Source organism: Vitis vinifera, chromosome 19 (assembly GCF_030704535.1).
Source record: "Vitis vinifera cultivar Pinot Noir 40024 chromosome 19, ASM3070453v1".
Taxonomy (NCBI): Eukaryota; Viridiplantae; Streptophyta; class Magnoliopsida; order Vitales; family Vitaceae; genus Vitis; species Vitis vinifera.
In genome coordinates, this window is record NC_081823.1 from 5,200,763 (window position 1) to 5,227,314 (window position 26,552).

A 26,552-nucleotide genomic window follows, 5' to 3' on the forward strand; every position below is an offset into this window, starting at 1 on the left:
GGCTTAAAAAAGACTTTGAAATCTTTTATATTAATACTAAGTTATGCACGTGGACACTTTTATGAAGTTAATATTATATAATTTTTAAATTATTTAATAAAAATTATGAAAAAAATAATTTAGTAATAAATGAAAAAATTAAATCTTTAAATGATTAAGTATTTGCGTTTAAAAATATATTACAATATCATGACAATTCCTTGCATATGTTTATTTTATAGTAAAAAATTTAGATATCAAATAAAAAGTAAATAATTATTTTTTATTAAATTAATTAATATAATTATACATAATTAAATTTCTATTATTTAACAAACTAGCATATGTTATTATTTGTGGGGAAATTTCCAAAAACCGAAAAATCTTGTTACAAGTGTAAATGAAATACAATTTTGTCATGTCTTAAAAACAATATCATATAACATAGTGAAATTGAATAAATAAATAAAGACAATTTTATTGGTCTCAAAAACAAATTTTGGACATTGATAAACATAAGTCCTTTGGGATCACTTGAAATGAATTTTGAGTTGAAAGAATTGGTTTTGTTGAGAATGAAGAAACAATTATAACATATTTCTCATCCATAGAAATATCAATTTCTGAATCAAATTCATGTAATATTTATAAGTCCAAATGACATTGATTTAGTATTTGTTTATTAGAAAATGAAATTACATGATTATATAATTCAAAATATTTGATGGTTTTAAATATGGATTAATAATCTTATCATTAGGACATGACTTTTAAAAATATTTCAACTTCACAAGTAGATATAGTACCATAAATTTTATTTTGTGAGTATGAGTGAGTCACAATGCATGTTTTTTAACTTAAATTTTTAGAACTCATTTAATTTACAAATTAAAGCAAAAATATAATTTTAAAAATATTTTCTTAATATTAGTTATAAAGTATCGATGTTGGAGGTCATTTTTCATAATCATTCTATTTTTCTTCCAAGTTTCCTTTAAAAATAAAATAAGGGAAAGTAATTCTTTAAAAATTTGATTTTCTTTCCTTTATATTTTCAAGAATAATCAAATAAAGAAGAAAAAAAACTATATTTTTTCTTACATTTTTATTTCATTCTAATTTTCCTTCTTGACTTTTCTCCCTTATTTTCCTAGAGTAGAATATAGTCTTTATATTTTTTTTTCCACTCCTTTTTCCTAAGTCATCTAAACATAAAATGTCTGGTTCCAAAAAGATTGAAGGAAAATGCAAAGAAAAGAAAATAATAAGGAAAAGTAAAAAAAAAAAAATTAATAAAGAAAAAAAAATTTTAAGTCAATAAATTATTTTGATATATTACTTTAAATTTTTTTCATTTATTTAACTTCTCTATATAAAGATTAAATAATTTAAATATATAACAATTTATTAATAATTTTAATTATATTTGACTTTCTCTCATATTTTTCATAACAAAACCAAACATAATTAAATCATTTTTCTTAACATATTTTTTTCTTTCTTGGATACTTTTCAAAAACCAAACATAGCAAAAAGGAAAAATAAAATAAAATCATTTTTTTCCTTTTCTTACTTATTTTTCATAAACATAGCCTGAAAAGATTATTATAAAGTTGGGCAGAATAGTTTTGAACGAGAAAGGGAAGGAAACAGATCATGGATATTAGGCCAAACAACCCCAATTCCCAATTCATCTTTATGTTTCAATAGAAGTAAACAAGTCATTGGAGTACTGTAATCTACAAATGTTACAAACCAACAAATACCAAATAAAGTACTGATGGAGGAGGGTCCCTAAACATCCCAATGGATCAGGGCAAAAAGAACATCATATTTATTCAAATTTCTCGGAAATGGTATGTGATGACACCTTGCTAAAATGCAAGTTTCACATTTAAAGTTTGTAATAGGTAAATTGGAAAATAAATATAGAAATAAATACTTCATGAAACTAAAGGATGGATGACCCAATGATGTCATAGCTAAATCTATCTCTCTTTGCCATTGATAGTATGACTCATAGTATTAACTTTACAATAATTGAAATCATCCATGTAGTACAACCTCCCTTTCTTAGTACTTTGCTTAATGATTTTGGATGGTGATAGGATTGTTGGTGAAAGAAAAGGATGCACCGGAAGTCATTGAGGAGAAGGAAAAAAAAAATACTCTAAAGAAGATTTGACTCTATTACCATATTGAAGTAGAGAGAGGATTATTGAAAAACAATGACTTTATTTTTTCATTGATTAAAAATGAATATATATACACAAAACCTAAAACACAAAAATAGGAAATAATCTACCAAAACATAAAAATAGGAAATAAGAATTAGCCCAAAACACAAAAATAGAAAATTACAACTAATTAAAATAATTTAAAAATAGAAAGAAAATCTATTATAATGAATTCTCTAATAAGAATATCCCGAAAAAGACAAAGAAATTAGGTAGATTAAAGCAACACAATTTAGTTCCTTAGTGGCTTGACCCGTAAACATCAATCTATTAGAAAGAGATGAAACTAGTCATATATTTGATAAAGAGAGTGAAGGTGAGAGAGTAATAGTTCCAACCCCTATAACCGGATATGTAATCCCATTTGCATTGACAATACTAGTCCTTTGGTTAAGTTATATAAAGTCACTTGGATTAAATGTCATTTGGTTGGTTGCCCTAAAGTTAATTGTTCATCCATTATAATCATCTTGGTTAGAACTCAGTAATGTATAATCACAGGTACCTTGATTGTTAAGGCGTGGTTGGGTCGTTGGGGAATTCTTCTTGAGGAATAAAGGATAATTGTAGTTTAGTTGTTACAATGATTGTTTGTTCTAAGCCTCTATTTGAAACGACTTCTCATTATTTCCACACCTTCAATTCATTCCACCCCTTAGGATACCCATGTAACTTAAAACAAGTTTTACTGGTATGTTTGAGTTTAAGACCAAAATAATATATTTGTAAAAAATAATAATAAGAATAGTATCCATTTGAAAATATTTGTCAAAGTAGTCTTCTTTATCCACGTAAGCATTCACATGGATTTTAAGTGTAAAGAACCACCGTTGGTGACTATGGTTTTAGTACTTACAAAAATTTCCTTAAGACCACAGTTACAAACTGTGGTTTTACAATTTCTCTTAGAACCACAAATACTAACTACGGTTTTAAAAGAAGTTTCCTTAAAACCACAGTTACAAACTGTGGTTTTATAATTTCCCTTAAAACCACAGTTAGTAACTGTGGTTTTACAATTATTTTTAATTCGTCCTCAAAACAACTTGTTTTCCTCTGTTTAGTTGGTGAGAAAGCTAAGGAAAATGAGTGGGAAAAAACTCATGAACTCGAAAAAAATTTACCTAGCTGTCGGTGGAGCTGCTGGTGGGAGCCACTGGTGGGAGTTGCAGCCAGTGAGGAGAGAAAATGGAGCTGCAGATGGTGGAGCCGCAGAGAATACTTTCTGGGTTGATTTCGGGAAAAAATTGGGTCTCCAAAGTAAAAAAGCAAGTTTGACGAAGATGGCTTGTTGACGTGGATGGCTGATGTGGATCAAAAGAGTATTTTGGTAAATAGTTTGAAAACCGGATTAGTTTGGGTTTTTTTTTCCAAAGAACTACTACTTTGGCCGTAAACTCGGTACGTTTCGTATTCTTACAGTGATTACAACCTCGTCCTTCCAATTGTACTTTCACCTTGGAGGTCATGTTTGGCTTTCCAGGGACTCGATTTTGGTAATTTGAAGAGGTTATGGCTGTGGTTGCCTAGCCCTAACTCACTTTGATGCCATGGTAGCACTAGTGGTGATCTTTGTACTTGTTATCATCATTGCCTGTCTATTATCCTCTCTCTGGACATGAGCGTAGGTTTTTTGGATTGTAGGAAACGGTCATATCTATAGTACATCACTCTGAATCTTATCTAATCTATCATCTAAACCATCCAAAAATATATATAAACCTTCTCTTCTTGTTAGATCGATATTTCTAAATATCATCAACACACTTCATTAGGTTAGGACAACAAAAATCAATCTCGCTCTATATATAAGCCATGCAAATCATTATAATGCTTTTTGATGGATCCTCCAGCTTGTCTCATTAGGTTAGTAAGCTTTTTCTTATTTTTATTTTTTTCAAATCATAAACTTGAGATGTATCAGTTCCACAAAAAAAGTCACAGCAATAGAATCTCATACCATTTTTGGAGTAGGAAGCGATTAAAATCACCGATCAAGGGTGGGTCCATTGAGTTGATTACCCATCCTTTTATGATTGCATTTTTGGTTTGCCATTTCCAGAAACCCAGAGTCTATCAGTGAAGGCTGTGGGAAGTCTCCACTGATATATCCTAGTTTGTCTTTACTAGAGATACACATCTTGAGCACCTAGGACCATAAATGCAATCGAAAACTATGGAAGACTTCATTTGGCAAACCATAATTTGAAGAACCAATGGAAATTGGGAATAAATCGTTTTTAAAGAAAAGGATGTAATGGCCGAAGAAGGAGAAAAGGAGAATAGATGAGATGAAAGCCTTGAAGCTTTTAGGTGTAGCCTTGGCATTTTTATATAATCAGACCATCACATCAGAATACAGGCCAAGTTAATAGTGAGGGGTGGTCTTGAGGTTTGATGAGGAATCTTAGGGGTGCAGTATAATTTCAGAAACTACAGTATGATAGTGCATTGTCAATAGCCTGAAGGAGTGCAAGTGTAAACACAAACTTTCCATTTTCTTTAGAAAACTCCTGTATATATTTTTTTTAAAATGAAAGTAGAAATAGAGCAAAAATAATAAAATGAAATAAAAGAAAAGGAAAAAAAAATAAAAATAGGATTATAATGAAATAATGGTGAAGTACAGTGTGTGTGCTGAAACTGAGACGTCCATGAAATGGTTGAATATGGGAACAAAATTAGAGATTTAAAATATATTAATTCAACAATAAAATTCAATGAAGAGAGTCAAACATGAAGCATATAGTTTACAAAAAATCCCAACATTTGATTTTAAGATTTATTATTCAAATATAAAATCTAAAATTTATCACTCAATTTAAAAATATTTTAGTTCACCTTTAGAAATTAAATCATATTTTGGGACTTATTAGGATGAAAGATTATTTTTCAAAACCAAAAAAAATGTAATTTAACGGGTAGATTTATTTATTTATTTCTTTTCATTAAGAATACCTTATCTTCTAATTAAGGTAAGCTTATGTTTCCAGCACTACTAGCAAACATACAGAAATAAAACACCTTGATTTCACTGTACCACTGATCCGAATCAGAGTATTTATGTCTCTGAAGGGGAGTTTGGCTTTTGGTATCATGACGTTGATTCAGATGGCTGTGCTTTTGTGCTACAGTTTGGAGTTTAGAGTTCTGCCATATGGTTATAGATTTTTGTAGGAAGTTGCTAAGATGACTAATTGATAGCTTGGCACCAACACATGGTGCATTGTAAATGATGAAGATAACAATCTGGAGGCCAGGCTGAATTTGTAGAAGTGCCGGCGACTTAATACTGGAAAATTAGAATGCCTTTGACAATGATTTAAGTGTTTCTATCCTTCCTAATATTAAAGATAAAAATTTTGTGTTAAAAAAGTTAAAAGGGCTGTGGCAAACAGACTCTTAATTTCATGAGAGTAGGTTTTCAATAGTATTTGTGGTTTAAGGGCATCATATATAAACCAACCATTCTTAAAATTTGAACTAAACTTCCAGTTACATATGACAGAAAGTGGATTAATTAAAATGCAAGATAATCTCTTCAACGAGGCAGCAGAGAGAAGGTTCCAGTGTTTATGGAGGATGGCAAAGCTACCTAATTCCAACCTCATATTGGCACCGCATCTATTAGCATGGAGGTTATAATATCTTTTAGAATGGTCTCAGAATGAGTATAGCCATCTTCGTTCTTGTATATAACATCTATAACACGGGCAAGATTTAGAACGGTCATTGGAACAGCTGTTGGCATGAGGCACTCTTCATTGATATCCTTCCATGCATCTCTTACTTGTTTATTAAATTCCTTGTGTGTTTCCTGCTCCGAGGCACCATGTTGCTTCATGTAACATTCAACAGCTGAGGCAACATGTCCTCTTTTTTGTTCAAACTACAAAATTAGAATCATTAAGGTTATTGGAAACTAGAGAGTTTTAAAAATAATTGTTTGAGCCATTTGAATTCAGAAGTCATAAGGTCTGTCATACCTTATGAGAAACCATGTCATCCATGAGCCTGCAAATTATTGCTGAAGCCCTGACAATCTTAGGTTGACTGAAGACCCAATCGAAAGTTTCTTCTGTCACGGCATCTCCCATTCCGACAAAAGATGTGGTCGCCAGCATTGAGTATGCAGAGGTAACTAATGCCACATGCATATACTCCTCCATGGTTGGTATTTGTTGTACTTGAAGCCATTTGGCTTCCTCATGATATGCTCTGACTTGATTTTTCATCTGAAGAATGGATTTGGTTTTTATTTCATCAGTACTGTTATTAAGCTTATTGATATTTCAAGTATAATAATCACGGGCAAGCCTTACTGCTTCTTTCGCATAGTAGAACCGATATGATCTTCCTTCCTTGGCAATTTCTTCCTCAATTTCACTGTATACATCTAAGAGTGCTCGATAGCACACTCTCATGTACTCTGGTAGTTGATCTATGGCACTGATATCCCACCTGAAAATCAAGTAGCTGTAATGATAAATGACTATGCAGAAGATGAACTTTTAACATAAATATACAAAATCTGGATTCAACAATGGGATTGAAGACCAAATATCAAGAAGTGTATGAATTAAACCTCTCAACTGCTTCAGTGAAGAGCTCGAGTTCTTCGAGTGTACCATACACGTCATAGATGTCATCAATAATGGAAGTCATGGCTATTACTTTAGTCAGTATCCTTCTAGCCAAGAAAAACTGGGGCTCAAAGTACACCCCCAATATCCAAAAGTAGCACTCCACTACTCGATCTCTTGCAAAAGGAAGCTTGTGTGCAAAGTCTAAATTTTTCCACCACCTAAAAACAGTACAATTCAAGGGAACTAGTCAAGTAAAATCTAATACCTTTTGAGCTTCCAACAAACAAATTAGGCAGTCCTACATAATGAACTTACGCAGCAATATCACTTAGCTCCTTCTGGTGTAATTTCTGTAATAGGTTGAAATCTAACTTTGCTAGCTTCAGCAGAGCTTTATTATGAGAATCATCCGCTTGGTATATTGAAAAATAATGCCTAGCCTCTAGCCTAGGTAACCCCTTTCGGATGGGCTGCTTTAGGGCATGATCTACTTGTTCAGCAAGAGGATTTGATGAGTACTTTGCCACGGACCGAAGGCGAGTGGTGTTGAGATATTAGGAATGTTTAGATATTAGGAAAGTTGAGATATTATGAATATTGAGATATTAGGAATATTGAGATATTAGGAAAGTTGATATATTAAGATATTAGTTGTTATTTCCATATATCATTCTTTCCTTATATCATTCTTTCTCATTCTTAGAATGGTGATTACCCTATATATATACTCTGTACATGAACGAATGAAAGGATGAATGAAAAAACTACCATTTATCAATTTGAAGATGGTATCAGAGCCATGAAACTGAAATCCTGGATATTTTGTCGCTGTGGTAGTCCGACAACGATCAACCATCCTAAGACAAGCCCTAATATTGATAAGTCAACCTTCAAATGCACTCACTGCAATAAGACTAGTCCCACCAGTTTGGCTATCCCTCAATTTCAAAGCAACGACTCTTGGTATGACCAGGAAAACAATGAGGAACCGAGGGTTTGAACCATGGACCTTTAGATCATGTTTAGGCTATCAACACTTTGTTATTAATAATAATAATCGTGATCAAAGGAAGAAAGATTCCAAGAAAACCTCGACTGCAATTGTTGTTGAAATAAAAACAGAGGTTAATGTTGCTGAGAAAGCCTCTGCATTGGTAGCCGCTACTGATCATGGTGGTAAGTTTTTAAATACTTTTACACCTGTTATTAATAGTGCATGGATAATTGATTCTGGTGCTACAGATCATATGACTTTTGATTTTAGACAGGTTTCACCCCTTAGACCTTCCTCACAAAAAATTGTTTCCACAGCCAATGGTTAGACAACCCCAGTCATTGGGGAAGGATCCTTAACTCTTACTGATACTTTGAATTTGGATTCTGTTTTAGTTGTTCCATCTTTAGATTACAATCTTTTGTCAGTTTCTCAAATCACAGCAGTCTTATCTTGTATTGTCATTTTTTGGCCTGAATTTTGTGTGATTAAAGACATCCAAACAAGACAGACGATTGGTTGTGGTATTAAGCGGGGAAAACTCTATTACTTGGACTTGCAGTCAAAGGATTCAAATAAGTTGCAACAAGCCTTGATGGCAGATGGATCTAAGGGGGAGAAGAAAAAGTTTGAAATTTGGTTGTGGCATTGACGTTTGAGACATGCTTCCTTTGGTTATTTAAAAAAATTGTTTCCTAGTTTGTTTGCAAAGAGTGATATTTTTGGTTTCCGTTGTGATATTTGTGAATTGGCTAAAAGCCATCGTGCTTCGTTTCCGTTAATTTTGAATAAAAATCCATTTCCTTTTATGGTTATACATTTTGATGTTTGGGGCACATCCAAAGTCCCAACTTTGAGTGGCTCACGTTGGTTTGTTACTTTTATTGATGATTGTACCAGAATGACATGGTTATGCTTGATGAAAACCAAAGATGAAGTGAACTTGTTGTTTCAAAAATTTCATAAAATGATTGAAACTCGGTACAATGCAAAGGTTCGGGTTCTGCGTAGTGATAATGGTGGAGAATATCAAAGTTCTAATCTTCAAAAGTATTTGGAAGGACATGACATCATTCATCAAACTACTTGTTCCAATACACCCCAGCAAAATGGAGTCGCTGAACGAAAAAATCGGCACTTGTTAGAGATTGTTAGTGCTTCCTTGATAGCAGCAAAAACACCGATATCTTATTGGGGAGAAGCAATCACATCTGCCGCATACTTGATCAATCGAGTACCTTCTACCTTAATTAACTTTCAAACACCTTTCCAAGCTCTTACTAATGTCGTAGTTGCCCTAACCGTCCCAAATCTACCTCCTCGTGTTTTTGGTTGCGTGGCATTTGTGCATCTACACAAGCACCAACGCACCAAGTTAACTTCCCATGCATTGCAATGCGTGTTTGTTGGATATGCATTGCACAAAAAGGGATATCGATGTTACCATCCTCCAACTCGACAAATGTATATTACAATGGATGTGGTGTTTCATGAAGATTCGATGTATTTTTCATCTGAGTCTGAACTTCAGGGGAAGTACCATAAGGAAATTCAGACTCTCGATTATGATTATCATATCTTTGAGGAAGATGAATCTGGACAATCTGAACTAGTGAACCAGGAAGCGGGTGAGTTGGATATGAGTGGTCAACAATTTGGGTCCGAAGATGTCTTCATTGAAATACCAAACCAATCGTCGTCTGTTGAGGGTGTTCTTAATTTGGAACCTGATCCATTCATAAAACGGTTACCATACCATCATAATAGAGGTATTCCTAAACCCACATATGAATCTGAATTGTCTACCAAAGTCAAATATCCCATGAGCAACTATGTGTCTAAACATCGTTTGTCTGAATCAAATAAGTCATTTGTAAATCAATTATCTACTGTAACTATTCCTAACAGTGTGCAGGAAGCCTTAGCTGATCCAATGTGGAAAGCAGCCATGAATGAAGAGATGAAATTATTGCAGAAGAATGAAACATGGGAACTCGTAAAATGTCCACCAGGAAAGAAGCCAGTTGGGTGTCGTTGGATCTATACTGTGAAGTACAAGGCAGATGGTAGTATTGAACGATTTAAAGCAAGACTGGTAGCAAAAGGGTACACTCAAACTTATGGAATTGACTACACAGAAACATTTGCACCTGTAGCTAAGATCAACACAGTTCGAGTATTATTGTCTTTAGCTGCAAACCTAGATTGACCATTACAACAATTCGATGTGAAAAATGCCTTTCTGCATGGCGAGTTATTTGAAGAAGTATACATGGATCTTCCACCAGGATGCATGGTGCCAGAAAAGCAATGTCAGAAGGTGTGCAAATTGAAGAAGTCATTGTATGGGTTGAAGCAATCCCCGAGAGCATGGTTTGGAAGGTTCACAAAGTCAATGAGAGCTTTTGGCTATCGTCAAAGTAATTTAGATCACACTTTGTTCCTGAAAAAGCAACATGGTAAGATTACGACACTCATTGTATATGTGGATGTGTAAACCCTCTATTTTGTCTTCCTCGCACATGTCGTTTATAGCAATTCCCTGGTGGCCCATTAATACTCGTGTAGCCTATCTTTTCTAAGCCACCTCGGAGACTTTGGTTAAGGGATTATCTGACCTCTTATTGTGACCCTTGGCAGCCCTAACTTAGACTTAGACTTTTCTTGTTTTTTTTAGGATAGCTTTTAGGCACCCTAGGCCCACTTAGGCACCCTAGACCCATTTAGGAACCCTAGGCCCATTTAGGTACACTTGGCCCATTAGGCATCACTTTAGGCCCATTTAGACACTTTAGGCCCACTTAGTTACCCTAGGCCCACTTAGATCACTTTAGGCCCATTTAGCCACTTTATGCTCACTTAGTCACCCTAGGCCCATTTAGATTACTTTAGGCCCATTTAGGTACCTTAGGCCCATTTAGGTACACTTGGCCCATTAGGCATCACTTTAGGCCCATTTAGACACTTTAGGCCCACTTAGATCACTTTAGGCCCATTTAGGCACCCTAGGCCCACTTAGTACACCCTAAGCCCATTAGACGCACCTAGCCCATTTGGCGTCACCCTAAGCCCACTTAGGCACTTTAGGTTCACTTAGGTACACCCTAGGCACCTTAGACCTACTTAAGCACCACCCTAAGCCCACTTAGGCACTCTAGGACGATTTAGGCACTTTAGGCCCACTTAGGCACCTTAAGTCAATTTAGGCACCATAGGCCCTTTTAGGCACCTTAGGCCCATTTAGGCACCCTAAGCCCATTTAGGCACCTTAGGCCCATTTAGGCACCTTAGGCCCATTTAGGCATTCTAGGCCCATTTAGGCACCTTAGGTCCATTTAGATCATTTTTTGCATGGGCATGGTTTGCATGGTTGCATGGCTTGTATGACTTGCAAGACTCGTTTTTGTAAAATCACATTGCTTGACTTTTTTTTACCCTTATATTTTTGTTTATTTTATTTTATTTATTATTTTGTATATTCTTCATTTATTTTATTTTCCTATTATTTTATCACTTTTCCATAATACTTGTCTTTACTTATTTAGTTTAATTTAATAATTTTGTTTAAACATTTTCATTATTATTATTATTATTATAATTAGAATTACTTTATTAACTTTGAAATTTTGTAGGAAGTCCACCAATAGAAAGATAAGAAAGTGCCTATGATGTGAAGCTTGGAGTGGGTAGCTACCATATTGGTTCCAAGAGTAGACATATGGAAAAAATGAATGGAACCATGTTATGGGGAAGATTCAACTTATGTATGAAAAAAGAAATGATGAGCAGCAAATAAGGTAATGTAATTTGTCTTTTGGAAAAAGAATCACGTGATGATGGAAGGAGGTTTCAATAGTGTTTTGGGTCAAAGCATATTTTAAACGGAAAAGGAAAAGAGATGATATATTTTAGGAAGAATTGAGGTGGCATATTGAAGAGACAGACTGTATTTTGCAAGAAAGAGAGCAGGGGGAATTCAGAGAAGGAAACAAAAGTCAACTCACATGCAAAAAAAAGATGAGAGGCGTGATGAAGGGGATTTTGGGGGTTTTTTTTTTTTGGAGAATATGAGAAAGACGATTAAGGAGAGAGGAGGAGGATTTTTTTAGAGAAAGAGCTTAAAGATAGAGGGAGATGTCTTAGGGAGAGAAAAAAAGAGAGCTCTAGAGGAATTTTGGTTGATTTTTTTTTTGAACGAGATTCAGAAGAAAATTGTAGACATGGAGATCACATTTCCAGGTGGAACTTCTAAAGGACGCATAGGCTGATTCGGGGACTCTTTGTGGTGAAGGAACACACGAGCCAGATCGAAGAAGCAGACACAACTAGACTGAGAAGAAAAAGTGACACAACCGTGAAAGAGGGTAGCTGCAAGCAAGGTTAGTGTTCTTTGACTTCGTTTTATTGGATTTAAAATGCAAACGAATGTGAATATATGGTCAGTCCTGATGTGAATAATGCTATTGGCATGTTTTTATTTATTTGTTAAAGGAAAGGGAATGAAATCATGGACGGTTATAATAGGATTTAATGTCTTCCGGTGAGTGTTTTGTTGGATTTAATGTATTTATATGAGATGTGTTAATGATTGTTTGAACAAAATATAAATTAAGTTAGGATTTTTAGTTTTTTTGGTTTTTGAATTTATTTTATTTATTTTATTTTAGTTATCATTATTATTATTGCTAATCTCATGTTACTTTTTGTAGGCATTTGTCTTGGATGATTCGGGATGATAGTTTAAAAATTAGATGTTTTATTCATTTTGGATAATTTTGTGATGTTAATGAAAAGTTGAAATATTTTGCAAGTTTTTTTTAGTTTTCAATAATTTGGATATTAATGAAAAGTTATATTGTGCTTATTTTTTTTAGCTTTGGGATAATTCCTAATGATTGTTTGAATGAAGTATAAATCAAGTTAGGATTTTTAGTTTTTTTTTTTGGTTTTTGAATTTATTTTGTTTATTTTATTTTAGTTATCATTATTATTATTATTGCTAATTTCATGTTACTTTTTGTAGGCATTTGTCTTGGATGATTCGGGATGATAGTTTAAAAATTAGATGTTTTATTCGTTTTGGATAATTTTGTGATGCTAATGAAAAGTTGAAATATTTTGCAAGTTTTTTTTTAGTTTTCAATAATTTGGATATTAATGAAAATTTATATTGTGCTTAATTTTAGTTTTGGGATAATTCCTGATGATGATGAAAAAGTTTGAATTTTTAAGTGTTTTGATAATTTTTATGATAGCTTTGTTCAAAAATAAAAAATAAAAAGTTGTAATATTTAAATTATTTTAAACATTTTTTTTGTTCTCTTGGATTAAAATATAAAATAATTGTTTATCTTATTTAAAAATTTTATTATGTTTTAAAAAAAATAATAAATTTTTTTTTTGTGCTTTCTAAATAAAGAGTTGTGGAAATCATCCTCTTGTAAATAAAATAAAGTTAAAAAAAATTATTAAAGAAAAATTTAAATTATAAAAGATATTCTTACATTAAAAAAAATATATTTTTAAATTGTCAAATATATTTTTTTATGAGGTTTTATTATTATTACCATTATTAATTAATTAATTTTTTTTTCTTTCTCTTTTTTTGCAAATGAATTTTTGTGTATATTAATTGGGGAATTGGTGAAACCCCTACATAAAATCATCTTTTTAAAACTCATCTTTACTGTCACCCTTGCCATTTATTGAAATCATATCTATTTTTTTAGGAATTATATACAAGATGTGTGCGATAATTAATGATTTCGTATACTTTGATTATTTTTGCTTTGCTAATTAGATAACCAGAATGATAAGATTTATGTTGTTTATTATTTATTATCTAACCCTTCTTGTCTTTTGGAAGCACGTTATGAGATATCTATGCTATCCAGGTACGTCCCCTGTCACCTACTTTCTAAATTCTATAAATATGATTGTCCTTGTAAATTACACCTATGTTTGAGAATGCTTGGGATGTCTTGATATTTCTTACGTTGTTTGATCATTCATGATAAAATGCATGCTGAGTGATATATTATCTAAACTAACAATTGATATTTTATGATAGCGCTTAAGAAGTGATTCAGGTACGCACCCTGAATCTTCTATATGATTGTGATTGATTTTCTTGTTAACATGTTATTTTAAAATCACCAAGCTTACTTAGGTATCTATAATTAATCGATTAATTGCCACATTTCCCTCAACTTAGTTAATAGAGACCTCTATAGGGTTTAGAAGGGTGCTACCTTTTAAAGGTACCTTCTTGATAGGTAACCTGATCCCCGTACCTAGACTCGGGTTTTTCAAAGACATGCCTTTTTTCCAAAAATTATGGAGTCATTTTTTAGGGTTTTTCTTTCTTGTTTTATTTTCCCTTTAAAATAAAAATAAAATAAGTGGCGACTCTAATTTTTTCAAAAACTAAAATTTTCACTTTTCCAAAATAAAAGCGAGTCTCGCCAATCGAGTGGGGGCGCACGTGAGAAATGCGGGTCCACAGGATGACATGGTAGTTACAGGAAATGATCCTGAAGAAAGAAAAGCTTTGCAAAATTATCTATCTAGAGAATTCGAAATGAATGATCTAGGTCCTGAAATACTTTCTTGGGATTGAAGTTTCTCGATCAAGTGAAGGAATTTTTCTGTCTCAAAGAAAGTATGCCTTAGATCTTTTATAGGAGACTGGAATGTCGGGATGTCAACCTGTTAATACACTAATAGAAGAAGGTCTGAAATTGTGTGTTGAGCCTAATCAAGTATCAACCGATAAGGGAAGATACCAGAGAGTTGTGGGGAGATTAATGTACTTAGCTCATACAAGACCAGATCTTGTGTATGCATTGAGTGTAGTGAGTGAATACATGCATAATCCTGGAGAGCAACATATGAATGCAGTCATGCGTATTTTGGGGTATTTGAAGAATGCTCCTGGGAAGGGAATTTTGTTTGCTAAAAATGTTGATCATCAGAGTATAGAAGTATATACTGATGCTGATTGGGCCGGTGCAGTGGATGATAGGCGATCTACATCTGGTTACTTTACCTTTGTAGGTGGTAATCTTGTGACATGGAAAAGTAAGAAGCAGAATGTCGTCGCTCGTTCAAGTGTAGAAGCGGAATTTAGAGGTATGAATCTAGGACTTTGTGAGGCATTATGGCTAAGACTCCTCATACAGGATTTAGGTTACCTATCTATGCAACCAATCCGATTGTTTTGTGACAATAAAGCCGCATGTGACATTGTTCATAATCCAGTACAACATGATCGTACAAAGCATGTCGAGGTGGATAGATTCTTCATTAAGGAAAAGTTGGATGATAAGATTGTGGAATTGCCTAAGATTTGATCAGAAGATCAATTGGCCGATATCCTTACCAAAGCTGTCTCAAGTCAAGTGTTCTCAAAATTTTTAGACAAGTTGGGCATGTGTGACATCTATGCACCAACTTGAGGGGGAGTGTTGAGATATTAGGAATGTTTTCCTTATATCATTCTTTCCTTATATCATTTAGTGTTGAGATATTAGGAATGTTTAGATATTAGGAAAGTTGAGATATTATGAATATTGAGATATTAGGAATATTGAGATATTATGAAAGTTGAAATATTAGGATATTAGTTGTTATTTTCATATATCATTCTTTCCTTGTATCATTCTTTCCCATTCTTAGAATGGTGATTACCTTCTATATATACTCTGTACATGAACGAATGAAAGGATGAATGAAAAAACTATCATTTATCAATTTGAAGAAGTGGTACAGAAAGCAAGTGCTTCATCTAATATGTCTTCTCCATGTACCCTGAGATGTGTAGCTTCATACAAGCTTAACATCCCCCGCACATCACTGTTGAGGGATTCTTGAACTTGTTGAATACATCTACTTCACAACTCACAACACACAACATAACTAGGAGTTTCAAATTTGTAGATGATATTCATACATTTACCTAAGTATTGCATGTGTATCAAGTTTCTTCGCATGATAACTAATGGGAGTGTATCATAGTTTTGAGAAAACTGAAGATATGATGGAATAGACTCACCACATGAAACATTGTACCCTTGTTGTCTTCAGGGATTGAAAAATCGGGAAATATCGGATATCGGGCGGCACCGAAACGATAATCGTCACCGATTATTGATCGACGGAAAAATCGGCAAAATCGCCGATATATCGGCGAAATATCGGTGAAGCATCGATTTATCGGAGAAAAATCGCGAGTGGATCTGATGCGCGGAGCAACCAGAGGAGAATTTAAAAAAATCGCCGAAAATATCGTTGATATTTTGGTATTTTTACCGATTTTTCGGAAAATTTCCGGATATTTCCTACCAGTCCAACCCGCGCACAGGATACAAAATCTGGCTCAAAAATCGTGGATTTAGGGTTCGTGAAATTTAAATCCAATGGCACAACAGCAAAGCGACCCTTAAAACAGATCCAGAAAACATAGGGAGCAAAAGAAAAGCAAATTTTTTGGTTTTCTTTGGGGGTTTTGAATGGATTTTCTCGGAAATCAAACGAGGATGAATTTTCTCAGAAATCGAATGGGGGATGGATTTTCTTGGGAATCAAACGGGGGTTGCAAAAAAAAAAAAATATCAACGTGATTAGATTAGTACCTGTGAGGATTGAGAGTGGCAGAGGAAGATAGGTCCTTTTTAGGAACTCTCTCGACTAGAGGGCAACTTCAGAAAAGGGGAATTCTCTCGGTTGGAGGGCAACTTCAAAAGTGGTGGCCCTTTTAATTTTTAGATTTAGTAGAGGTAAAAAAAAAAAAAAAACAAATCATGAGAACAATTTTCCTCTATCCATATAAATAATTATAAATTATCAAATTTTATTTTGATTATTAAATAAATTAATATTAATAAAAAAATGTTGTTACTATATATTTTTAATAAAATTTTAAAAATTAAATCTCAAATAAAATATTTATATAAATTAATTTAATTTTCATTTAAAATATAATAAAACATGTTTTAATAAAAGTATTTTAAAATTTTTTAAATAAATATTATCTTCAACAAATTGAGTCATCTTCATCTAACAATATAATGAAATCACATCGATCTTTTCCTTAGTATAAGGACTATTATAATATCATATGTATTATATTTATGTATAAATTGTTTTTATTCAATAAAATCAAATATTTTTTAACTCAATTCTAACTCTATATACTTTCAAAATTCATATATATTATTTTTAAAATTCAAATATCGAATTTACCAATATATCTTTGTTTACGATATTTTTTTTCTTAATTATATATATATGTCAATTACACTTACAAGATAACTTTAAAATGTGTATTTTTACTTATTTTATCATTTTTTGAAGTTTTTTCAAGCATTCCTATTAATTTTAAATAATTTTCACTCTATCGATATTTGTGAAAAAATATCCACCGATATTTTTCCGATATTTCCGATATATCCGTAAAATCAAAGTACCGATATATCCGTAAAAATCGATATTTCAATCCTTGGTTGTCTTGGTAACCGAAATCAGAGAGCAGCAGTATGAACATCATCATCTTTTTCAGCAGAGATAACGTAACCATCGAACATGTGCTGTAATGCTTCATCAATCTCACTCTCAAAATGGTAAGCCAGGCCTAGCCGTTGGATTGCATCAATCAAGTGTAACTTTTGCTCGGAATCATCAGCTGCAGTGATTAACAGCATCCTCACTTCCTCTTTCAGTTGTTGAACTTGTTGCTCTAAATAAGGATTAGCGTTCTGCACCACCAAATTGAAGCAATGAATATAATAAAATTATTGCCTTGTTAAAAAAATTCACAATATCCCTGGATCAGCCACTTAATTTATGATATCACAACATTCTAATTATAATAGGGAGTACCAAGAGCTAGCATGGGCACGCTAGTACTCAACAATATCGTGCAGCTAGTAGACATATATCTTACTGTGAATTCGGAAGCATATGAAAGAAATCGGTGTCCCCAAATGCTAGGATGAAAATTTGCACAGCGCCGGGCAACTGCGGGGGTGGCATTTTGAGATTGAGCAAGAAGCACTACTGAAGATTGAACAGACATTTTTCTACTTTGCCTTGGAAGTTTGTTATACTATTGCCCGATGCTTTTGCCTCAACTTCAGTGCTCACGAATTTATAGGGCTCTAATCCAGAGCCCAGTGCTCGTAAACTGACCAAGTTGCATGTGAAAAGACATGGTAAGCAACACGTAAATCACACGTAAACCACAACAGGGAGACTGATATTTTGAGGTAAACTTGATGTGACGACCTCAACAAAATGTTCTTTTGAAATTAGACAATTAAGGACCAGTGTTCATTTTTCAAAATTTTTTCATCCACTATTTCAGAAAAATCGTTACCGGTATGATTCCTGAAAAGACCTTGGCTTGAATTTTTGTGACTAGCTTGTTCAACCTGATAACAGTGGTCCAACATGCTTTGTACTGATTGATAGAAAATTATAAAAATATTCAAAATTGTAAAATCATCATTAAAGCATTTGTTAGTGTTGCCACTGGGAAATTTATTAAAGTATTAATATTACAAAGCATAAAAAAGAACTAATATTTATGTAAAGGATCATCTAATTAAATTAAGAGATATAGGGTAATGTTCATATCTTAGATTTTTTTATTTTTTTATTTATTTTTCTAGTTACTGTATCAACTCACTCACCCAAAAATGACATGTTAATGGAATGTCGGTGTGATGTGGATGTCTAAATTTTTAAGGAGATCTCCATCAGCACATGTTTCTTAATCAAATTAATATTAGCCAATCATATACCTTGGGTGATAAGATATTGTCGTATCCTTTTCAAAACTAAAGAGACAAAAGAGAATAAGGATTCCATCCACTACAACAAATATGGGTTTTTACCATAAATTAATTTGTGATTAAAATATAGTATTTTGTGGTAGAAGAATTTTTTCCATAAAAAATTATTTATGGTGAGTTTATTGCTATAAGTTCATAAACAATTATTTTTAACGATAAAATTTAATTTTATAGAAAAGTTAATAATTTTTCCATAAGATAAAATTTATGGTAACATGTTGAAGAATGAAGCCTTGTGTTAATCATCATTTGTTGTAAAATCATCATTAAGGCTTCATTCTTCAAGTGAGAGTTCATATAAGAAGGCTTTGTTCTTTAGGCAAGAGTTCGTATTAGCTACAAAGATGCAGATTTAAGCTCTGCTAATTCTCTTATTGTCTTTTCCCCTTTGTACTCCTGGCTAATTAACACATTATCACAACTCACTCACAAACTTACATACACCCCATTGAAAGTAAAATGGACGGTGATGATGCTTGATCCGTATCTTCTCACTCTTAAATATGAAGTATATTTACATTTATAAATACAAACATACTTTATTATATGTAGGCACTGATAAAAATATTTTTTGTTATAAATATTAATTTGTGGCCAAAACTTAAAGAAAATAATTTAATACAAATATATGTCATGGCTAAATATTAATTTTTACCATAACTAAATATTTCATCGCCAATAGTAAAAATTCGGTGTGAAAATAAATTTATCGTGAAAAACTCCTTTTTACCATGAAATGTCCTTATAGTTAAAAGTATCATAACACTTAATAAATAAAAAATACCATATCACTAAATAATTTTTTTTTAAAAAAAAAAAAAAGACAAATCATCAATTCAATTATATGGTTGGAAAGTATCATAAACCAAGCATTCTTAAAATTTGAACAAAGCATCCGGTTACATATTACAGAAAGTAGATTAAAATGCAAGACAATCTTTTCAACAAAGCAGCAGAAAGAAAGCTAGCTTCATATTGGCACAGAATCTATAAGCAGGGAGGTTACTAAATCCTTTAGAAAAGTCCCGGAATGGGTATAGCCATCTTCATGCTTATATACAACATCCATAACACGTGCAAGATTCAGAATTCGCATGAGGACGGTCATCGGAACAGCTGTTGGCATGAGGCACTCTTGATTGATATCCTTCCATGCGTCTCTTACTTGTTTTTTAAATTCGTCGCGTGTTTCCTGCTCCGACGCACCATGTTGCTTCATGTAACATTCAACAGCTGAGGCAACATGTCCTCTCTTTTGTTCAAACTATAAATACGGAATCATAGAGATTAGTGGAAAATGCAAATACATAAAATCTATAACAATCCGCTTCTAACCTTATAGATATTGTTTAGGTCTAAACGACCCTCACAATTTTAAAACGTATTTACATGATTAAGAAGATTTCATACTTCTATAACTTCAAAAACTCTCTTTTATCTGACGTGGGATATCACAATCATCCCATATGCATGCATAATGACAACTTTGTCACATATACGACTTGGAATATCACAATGACCCTCATGCCGGACATAAGATATCACAATCACCCCTCATGCAGACACAATGTTCTCTGTCCTATGAGATTGTGAGGTCAAATAGATAGACACTTTTTATGGAGCTAAACAAACCTCACATCGAAGTTTATAGATAATAACCTGCTTCTAACTTTATAGATATTATTTGCTTTAGATCCAAATGAATCATCTTAACTTTAAAACGCGTTTACATGATTAAGGGGAACTCATACAACAAAAAAACTTTTTCCCTCATCCAATATGAGATATCACAAAATCATTATTTGAGCAATTTGAATTTTAGAAATAATACATGTGTTACAGCTCCAATAATTCATGGTACCAAACATATTTACTGATTTGTAAGTTATTAGTCTGAAACAGCATAAGGATTACCATACCTTGTGGGAAACCATATCATCCATGAGCCTGGAAACTGTGGCTGAAGCCCTGACAATCTTAGGCTCACTGAAAACCCAATCGAAAGTTTCTTTTGTCACAACATCCCCCATCGCAATAAAGGATGTGGTTGCAAGCATCGGGTATCCAGAGGTAGCTGATGCAACAGGCATATACTCCTCCATGGTTGGTATTTGTTGTGCTTGAAGCCATTGGGCTTCCTCATAGTATGCTCTAACTTGCTTTTTCATCTGAATAATGGATTTGGTTTTTATTTCATTAGTATTTTAATTAAGGTCATTTCTTCTTAAAGTAAAATAATTACTTGTAAGCCTTACTGCTTCTTTCGCATAGTAGAACCGATATGATCTTCCTTCCTTGGCCATTTCTTCCTCAATTTCACTGTATACATCTAAGAGTGCTCGATAACACACTCTCATGTACTCTGGTAGTTGATCTATGACACTGATGTCCCACCTGAAAATCAAGTACCTGGAATGATAAATGACTATGCAGAAGCTGAACTTTTAACATGAAAGTGGATTATTGACTATACAAAATGTGGATTCAACACTGAGATTGAAGACCAAAGGTCAAGAAGTGTATGAATTAAACCTCTCAACTGCTTCAGTGAAGAGCTCGAGTTCTTCAAGTGTACCATACACGTCATAGATGTCATCAATAGTAGAAGTCATGGTTATTACTTTAGTAAGTATCCTTCTAGCCAAGAAAAACTGGGGCTCAAAGTACACCCCCAATATCCAGAAGTAGCACTCCACCACTCGATCTCTTGCAAAAGGAAGCTTGTGTGCGAAGTCTAAATCTTTCCACCACCTAAAATACAGTACAATTCAACGGAACTCCTCAGGTTAAATCTAACTCCTTTCAAACTTCAAACAAACAAATAAGCAGTCCTACATAATTATGTACTTACGCGGAAATATCACTTAGTTCCTTCTGGTGTAATTTCTGTAATAGGTTGAAATCCAACTTTGCTAGCTTCAGCAGAGCTTTATGATGAGAATCATCTGCTTGGTATATGGAAAAATAATGCCTGGCCTCTAGCCTAGGTAACCCCTTTCGGATGGGCTGCTTTAGGGCATGAACTACTTGTTCAGCAAGAGGATTTAAAGAGTATTTTGCTGCGGACTGAAGGTGAGTGGTAGTGAAAGCGAGTGCTTCATCTAATATATCTTCTCCATGCACCCTGAGGTGTGTAGCTTCATACAAGCTTAACATTCCCCGCACATCGCTGCTGAGGGATTCCTTGAAGTTTCCTTCATTATCCTTGAAGTTGTTGAATAAATCTGCTTTACATGACACACAACATGGCTCTTTGAGTTTCCAACTTGTGGATAATACTAATTGAGGTATGTGGTTCATATTAATAGAGGGCAAAAGATTCGTACTTCATTATCCTAAATATTTTATGTGTAGCACAATATTGAGAGAAATGAAGATATGAGTGAAGAGACTCACCACATGAGACATGGTAACCTTGTTGTCTTAGTAACCGAAATCGGAGAGAAGCAGTATAAACATCTTCTTCAGCAGAGGCAACGGAACCATCGAACATGTGTTTTAATGCTTCATCAATCTCACTCTCAAAATGGTAAGCAACTCCTAGCCGTTGAATTGCATCGATCAAGAGCAACTTTTGCACAGAATCATCATCAGCAGCCATTAGCATCTTCCTCACTTCTTCTTTCAGCTGTTGGACATGTTGCTTCAAATGATCATCAGTGTTCTGCACCATCAAATTGAAAATTAATAAAATAAACATGAGCGCCCTGTTAAAAAAATTCACAGCATTCCCTGAATAAGCTGTTTAATTTGTGATATTACAACATTCTAAATACACTAGGAGGGTCCCAATAGATAGCATGGGCGCACTAGGTAACAATGGCCAGTAGCCAGTAGGCATATCTTACTGTGAATTCAGAAGCATAAGAAAGGAAATGATCCCCCCAAATGCTGGGATGATAATTTGCACAGCGCCGGCCAACCTCAGGGCTGAGGTTTTTAGATGGAGCAAGAAGTACCACTGAAGACTGAACAGACATTTTTCTACTATGGTTTGGAAATTGGTTATAATATTATTGCCCGATGTTTTCTTTGGACTTTCAGCACTCATATTTATAGGGCACCAACCCCGAACACGGGCCACAGCAAGATGACCAAATTGCACCTGAAAAAAAACGTGGATAACATAAGCTAGGTGGGTTCCACGCGTAAACCACAAGTTCAAAACGTGTTGAATTACGTAGCTGAACAGACCCATCTTGCTTGAGCTAAATGACAAGAAAATGGGGATACGTAAGCATCTATGCCATGTGACTCTAAGCTATTCCCATATCCTTTTCATTTTTCAATATGTCTTATCAATCTTGAACTTTATCCCTTCCACATGACAACCTCAGTAAAATAGTCATTTTGAAATTAGACGATGCTACATAGTTGAAATACCGTTGTGTTTCAATGCTATATAGTACTTTCAAATTGTGTTATTATTTTTTACTTAGCAAAATTGTAGTTGAAAATATATAGAGACAAAAGTTTCACTTCAAATTTTAAAAATTATTTGAAATTCAAAAGTTGATGCAATTAGTACTATAACATCATAAGACTCAATAACATTAAAAAATTATAGGCCGAAATTCATTTTGAATGGGCTGACCATTTCTTTCTTGGCATATATTCATATTTTTGTAAATTTTTTTACTAAGCCAATAAGTTTCAAATTAAATAAGACTTAAAGTATGATATTCATCATCAAGTTTATTAATTTTTAAAAATTATTTGAAATTCAAATAGTGACTCAATTAATACCATAAATTTACATATAAATTTGAAACTCAAAATAATTTGAAACTCACATAAAATTAATTGCAGATTAAATCAAATCATTTTAGCTATAATACTCTATTTGTAATTTAGTTTCATATAATGAAAAACTAGACTCATTTACATTTTTATTATTTATTTTAAATAAAACATTAGTAAACAATTATTATTATTTATTTTTAACAAAAATAATAATTATGCTTTTATGAAGATGTTAATATCCAGATTTTTATAACACACTGTGGACCTCGCATTTTCACGTGCGTTCCCACTCGATGGTGTGACTCGCTTTTTTTATTATTTGTTTGATGAAAATTTGATTTTTAGAAAAAGACTTGGAGTCGCCACTTATTTTATTCTTTTTTTTTAAGGGAAAAACAAAATAAGAAATAAAAACCCTAAGTGTGACTCCTGAAGGAAAAAAGAACAGATCTGTGGAAAACCGAGTTTGGGTTCGGGGGTCAGGTTACCTATTGGGAAGGTACGGTGATGAGCCGTAGCACCCTTCTAAGCCCGTATACATACGATCTCTACTAAACTAATTGAGGGAATTATGACAATTAACTAATTAATAATGGATGTCAAAATTAATAACATAAATCAATATACACAAAGGTGATAACAAAATAAAATGACAAGAATGTACAAAACAAATGACAATAGAATTATGCAAATTGATTTATCGAACTAATAAAAAAATATTTAAATAATAATAATAATAATAATAATAAATAAATAATAATAATAATAATAATAATAAATAAAATAAATAAATAAAATTAACTATATGAAAATTTCAAAAGATTTTATTAAAAACAATTTTGAATAGATGATTTCAATTTATTTATTTACAAAAACATTTTCTTCAAGTGATTTGATTTGATTTGATTTGTATTTAACTTTCAAGAAAAGTTATTTACATTTATGGTATCAATAGAATTTATTACAAAATTTCAATTTGGGCACCAAGATTAATAATGAATTTTTACAATTTTATTTGCAAAAATATCTTGATTCATTTTCATTTAAATAAATAAATAAACAAAAATACAAAAAATTAAATCCTCTATTTCTCAAAATACTTTTAATCTCATTTTAATTAAGGAAAAGGAATTCATTTAAAAGAATATTTTTGAACAATTTTATTAAAAATTAATTTTTGGGACAACTTTAATTACAAAACAATTTTTGAACAATTTTTATTAAGCAAGTAAATTTTTGGACAATGTTATTAAAAACAATTTTTCAAATTCTATTAAAAACAATTCTTTTGGATTTTTCTGAATTTTTATACATTACAATAAAAAAAACTTTCTTTTATTAAAAATAATATTTTAAAATTATTGTTTTATCAAAACACATTTACTGAATTCTTCCTCTCACTTAAACAAAATTTATAGTTTGTTCGATGTTCAATTCCGTACACAGTCAATAAATATATACAAACAAATATTTACAAGAACTAATAAAAATAAAACCAAATAAAAGTGAGAAATAAAATATGTGTCAAAATAAACTTACCACAAGCTTCACGTGTCATCAACTTGTACTTAGCCAACAAGATTGCAGAATGGGTCCATGCAAAAACAAAGATAGCATAAATGTAAATAGGCAAAGATTTGCAAAATCCCAAGCAGATATTCAAACCTAAATTTCAATTTCAAATTAGTCCCATAAATTTCGTCAATTAAAATGAGCCCAAATTACTATAGGTCTTAACCCAAAACATAAAAAAAAAAAATACAAACACAATGAACCAAACCTAAAATTGGATAAATTAAAATAAATTTTATTAGGCCTAAATTTAATATTCCATAGTCTAAGCTTAATTTAATATACACCACAATTGTCCTATATCCAAATTAAATAATTCAAATTGGCCAAACTCATATCAAATATTCAAATAATCCAATAAACTTCACTCACATTGTAAGCCCAAAATTCATATCAATTAACAAACCCACATTAATAATACATGTGACTAAAAGAAATAATATCTTAAGCTCAATCTAATAAGCTCAAACAAATATCCAATTAACAATAGATCGAAGTCCAAATAAATAATATGTAATTGATATAATAATAACAACAATAACAATATCAATAACAATAACAATAATAATGACAATAATAATAATAAAATAATAATAATAATAATAATAATGAAAATTGTGATGGGGAAGTGAGGGAATGAGAGAGAAGAGGAACGGGCGGCAGTGGGACATTGATGGGTTTGTGAAAATAATAATAATAATAATAAAGATAAAAAAATAAAATAAAAAAATAAAGTGGAAAAAAAAGGGAAAATGATTGAAAGAAAATGAGATGAAAGGGAAAAAGAAAAGATTCTGATGCCTTTGGAAGTCGGGTATGATGGAGGAGGAGAAAGAAAGAAAAAAAAAATGGTGGGAAAAAGATTGGAAGGAAAATGGGTAGGAGGAAAAGAAAGAAAAAAAAATTAAAAAAAATGGGGGAGAAGTGTGGGTTCCTGGCCGTCCAAAATGGGTGTTGGGGAAGGAAAAAAATAAAAGAAATAAAAAGGAAATTGGGGTTGTGAGGAAAAAAAATGGAGGAGCCCCCTGCCCGAGAAGCAGACTCCGGGGAAGAAGAAGAAGAGGGCCAAAATGAAAAAAAAAGAAAAAATCAATAAAAAAAAAGAAAAAAACATGATAAAGAGTGGAGAGGGGGGCTTTTGGACGTGGGAGAGCATGGAGGGTAGGTGAGGGAAGAGAAGAAAGAAAAAATAGTATTTTTATGGCTTGTCCAACATGCTACAACCACTATTAATATATGGTAATTCATAATATATATTAAAATAGTTTTTTTATTTTTTATAATATATAATTTATAATTTTATTATTATTCAAACTTGACTAAAAATGGTTTATTTTAAAATTTATTTGTAATTATAAAACTATTTTTATTTTTTAATAAGACTTAAATTAAATTTAAGTAATACTATATAAATTGAATTTATAATATTTTTATACAATCAAATTAAAAAATTATTTTTAAAAATAACTTATGTAAGCAAATGTTTTAATTTTTATTTTCAAGGAAACTGTTTTTAAAAATAATTTGTCACATACTTTTATTTTTATAAAATACTAAAAAACTATTTTGTTATTTAACTTTAAAGTAA

General features: G+C 32.2%; 2 protein-coding genes across 4 annotated transcripts; both read right to left on the bottom strand.

The window, feature by feature from the left end:
* Positions 1 to 5,823: 5,823 nt before the first annotated feature.
* Positions 5,824 to 17,894, bottom strand: LOC100252140 ((-)-germacrene D synthase). The gene is given in 10 exon segments (XM_059735366.1): positions 5,824 to 6,105; positions 6,203 to 6,451; positions 6,539 to 6,677; positions 6,802 to 7,020; positions 7,118 to 7,352; positions 15,568 to 15,666; positions 15,669 to 15,683; positions 15,850 to 15,879; positions 17,308 to 17,551; positions 17,740 to 17,894. Coding segments are annotated over 10 exon segments (1,644 nt in total). The 5' UTR covers positions 17,872 to 17,894.
* A 1,611-nt stretch (positions 17,895 to 19,505) lies between these two features.
* On the bottom strand, positions 19,506 to 26,141 carry LOC100257265 ((E)-beta-caryophyllene synthase). 3 transcript variants are annotated; one of them, XM_019216862.2, is made up of 8 exons: positions 24,932 to 26,141; positions 22,498 to 22,754; positions 22,046 to 22,313; positions 21,501 to 21,876; positions 21,182 to 21,400; positions 20,905 to 21,043; positions 20,569 to 20,817; positions 19,506 to 19,913 (listed from the first exon to the last, which is right to left on the bottom strand). In XM_019216862.2, exons 2-8 carry the CDS (start codon positions 22,627 to 22,629, stop codon positions 19,620 to 19,622), a joined length of 1,677 nt encoding a protein of 558 aa, XP_019072407.1. In that variant the 5' UTR covers positions 22,630 to 22,754; positions 24,932 to 26,141; the 3' UTR covers positions 19,506 to 19,619.
* Between the last annotated feature and the right edge of the window lie 411 nt (positions 26,142 to 26,552).

What these genes read in the sequence shown, in the direction of transcription:
- LOC100257265 (XM_019216862.2), bottom strand. Translation starts at nt 22,629, where the DNA reads ATGTCTGTTCAGTCTTCAGTGGTACTTCTTGCTCCATCTAAAAACCTC. An exon ending in GAACTAAGTGATATTTCCGC is followed by an intron (nt 21,401 to 21,500) that starts GTAAGTACATAA and finishes ACTGTATTTTAG; the next exon opens with GTGGTGGAAAGATTTAGACT. An exon ending in TCTACTATGCGAAAGAAGCA is followed by an intron (nt 20,818 to 20,904) that starts GTAAGGCTTACA and finishes TCCATTATTCAG; the next exon opens with ATGAAAAAGCAAGTTAGAGC.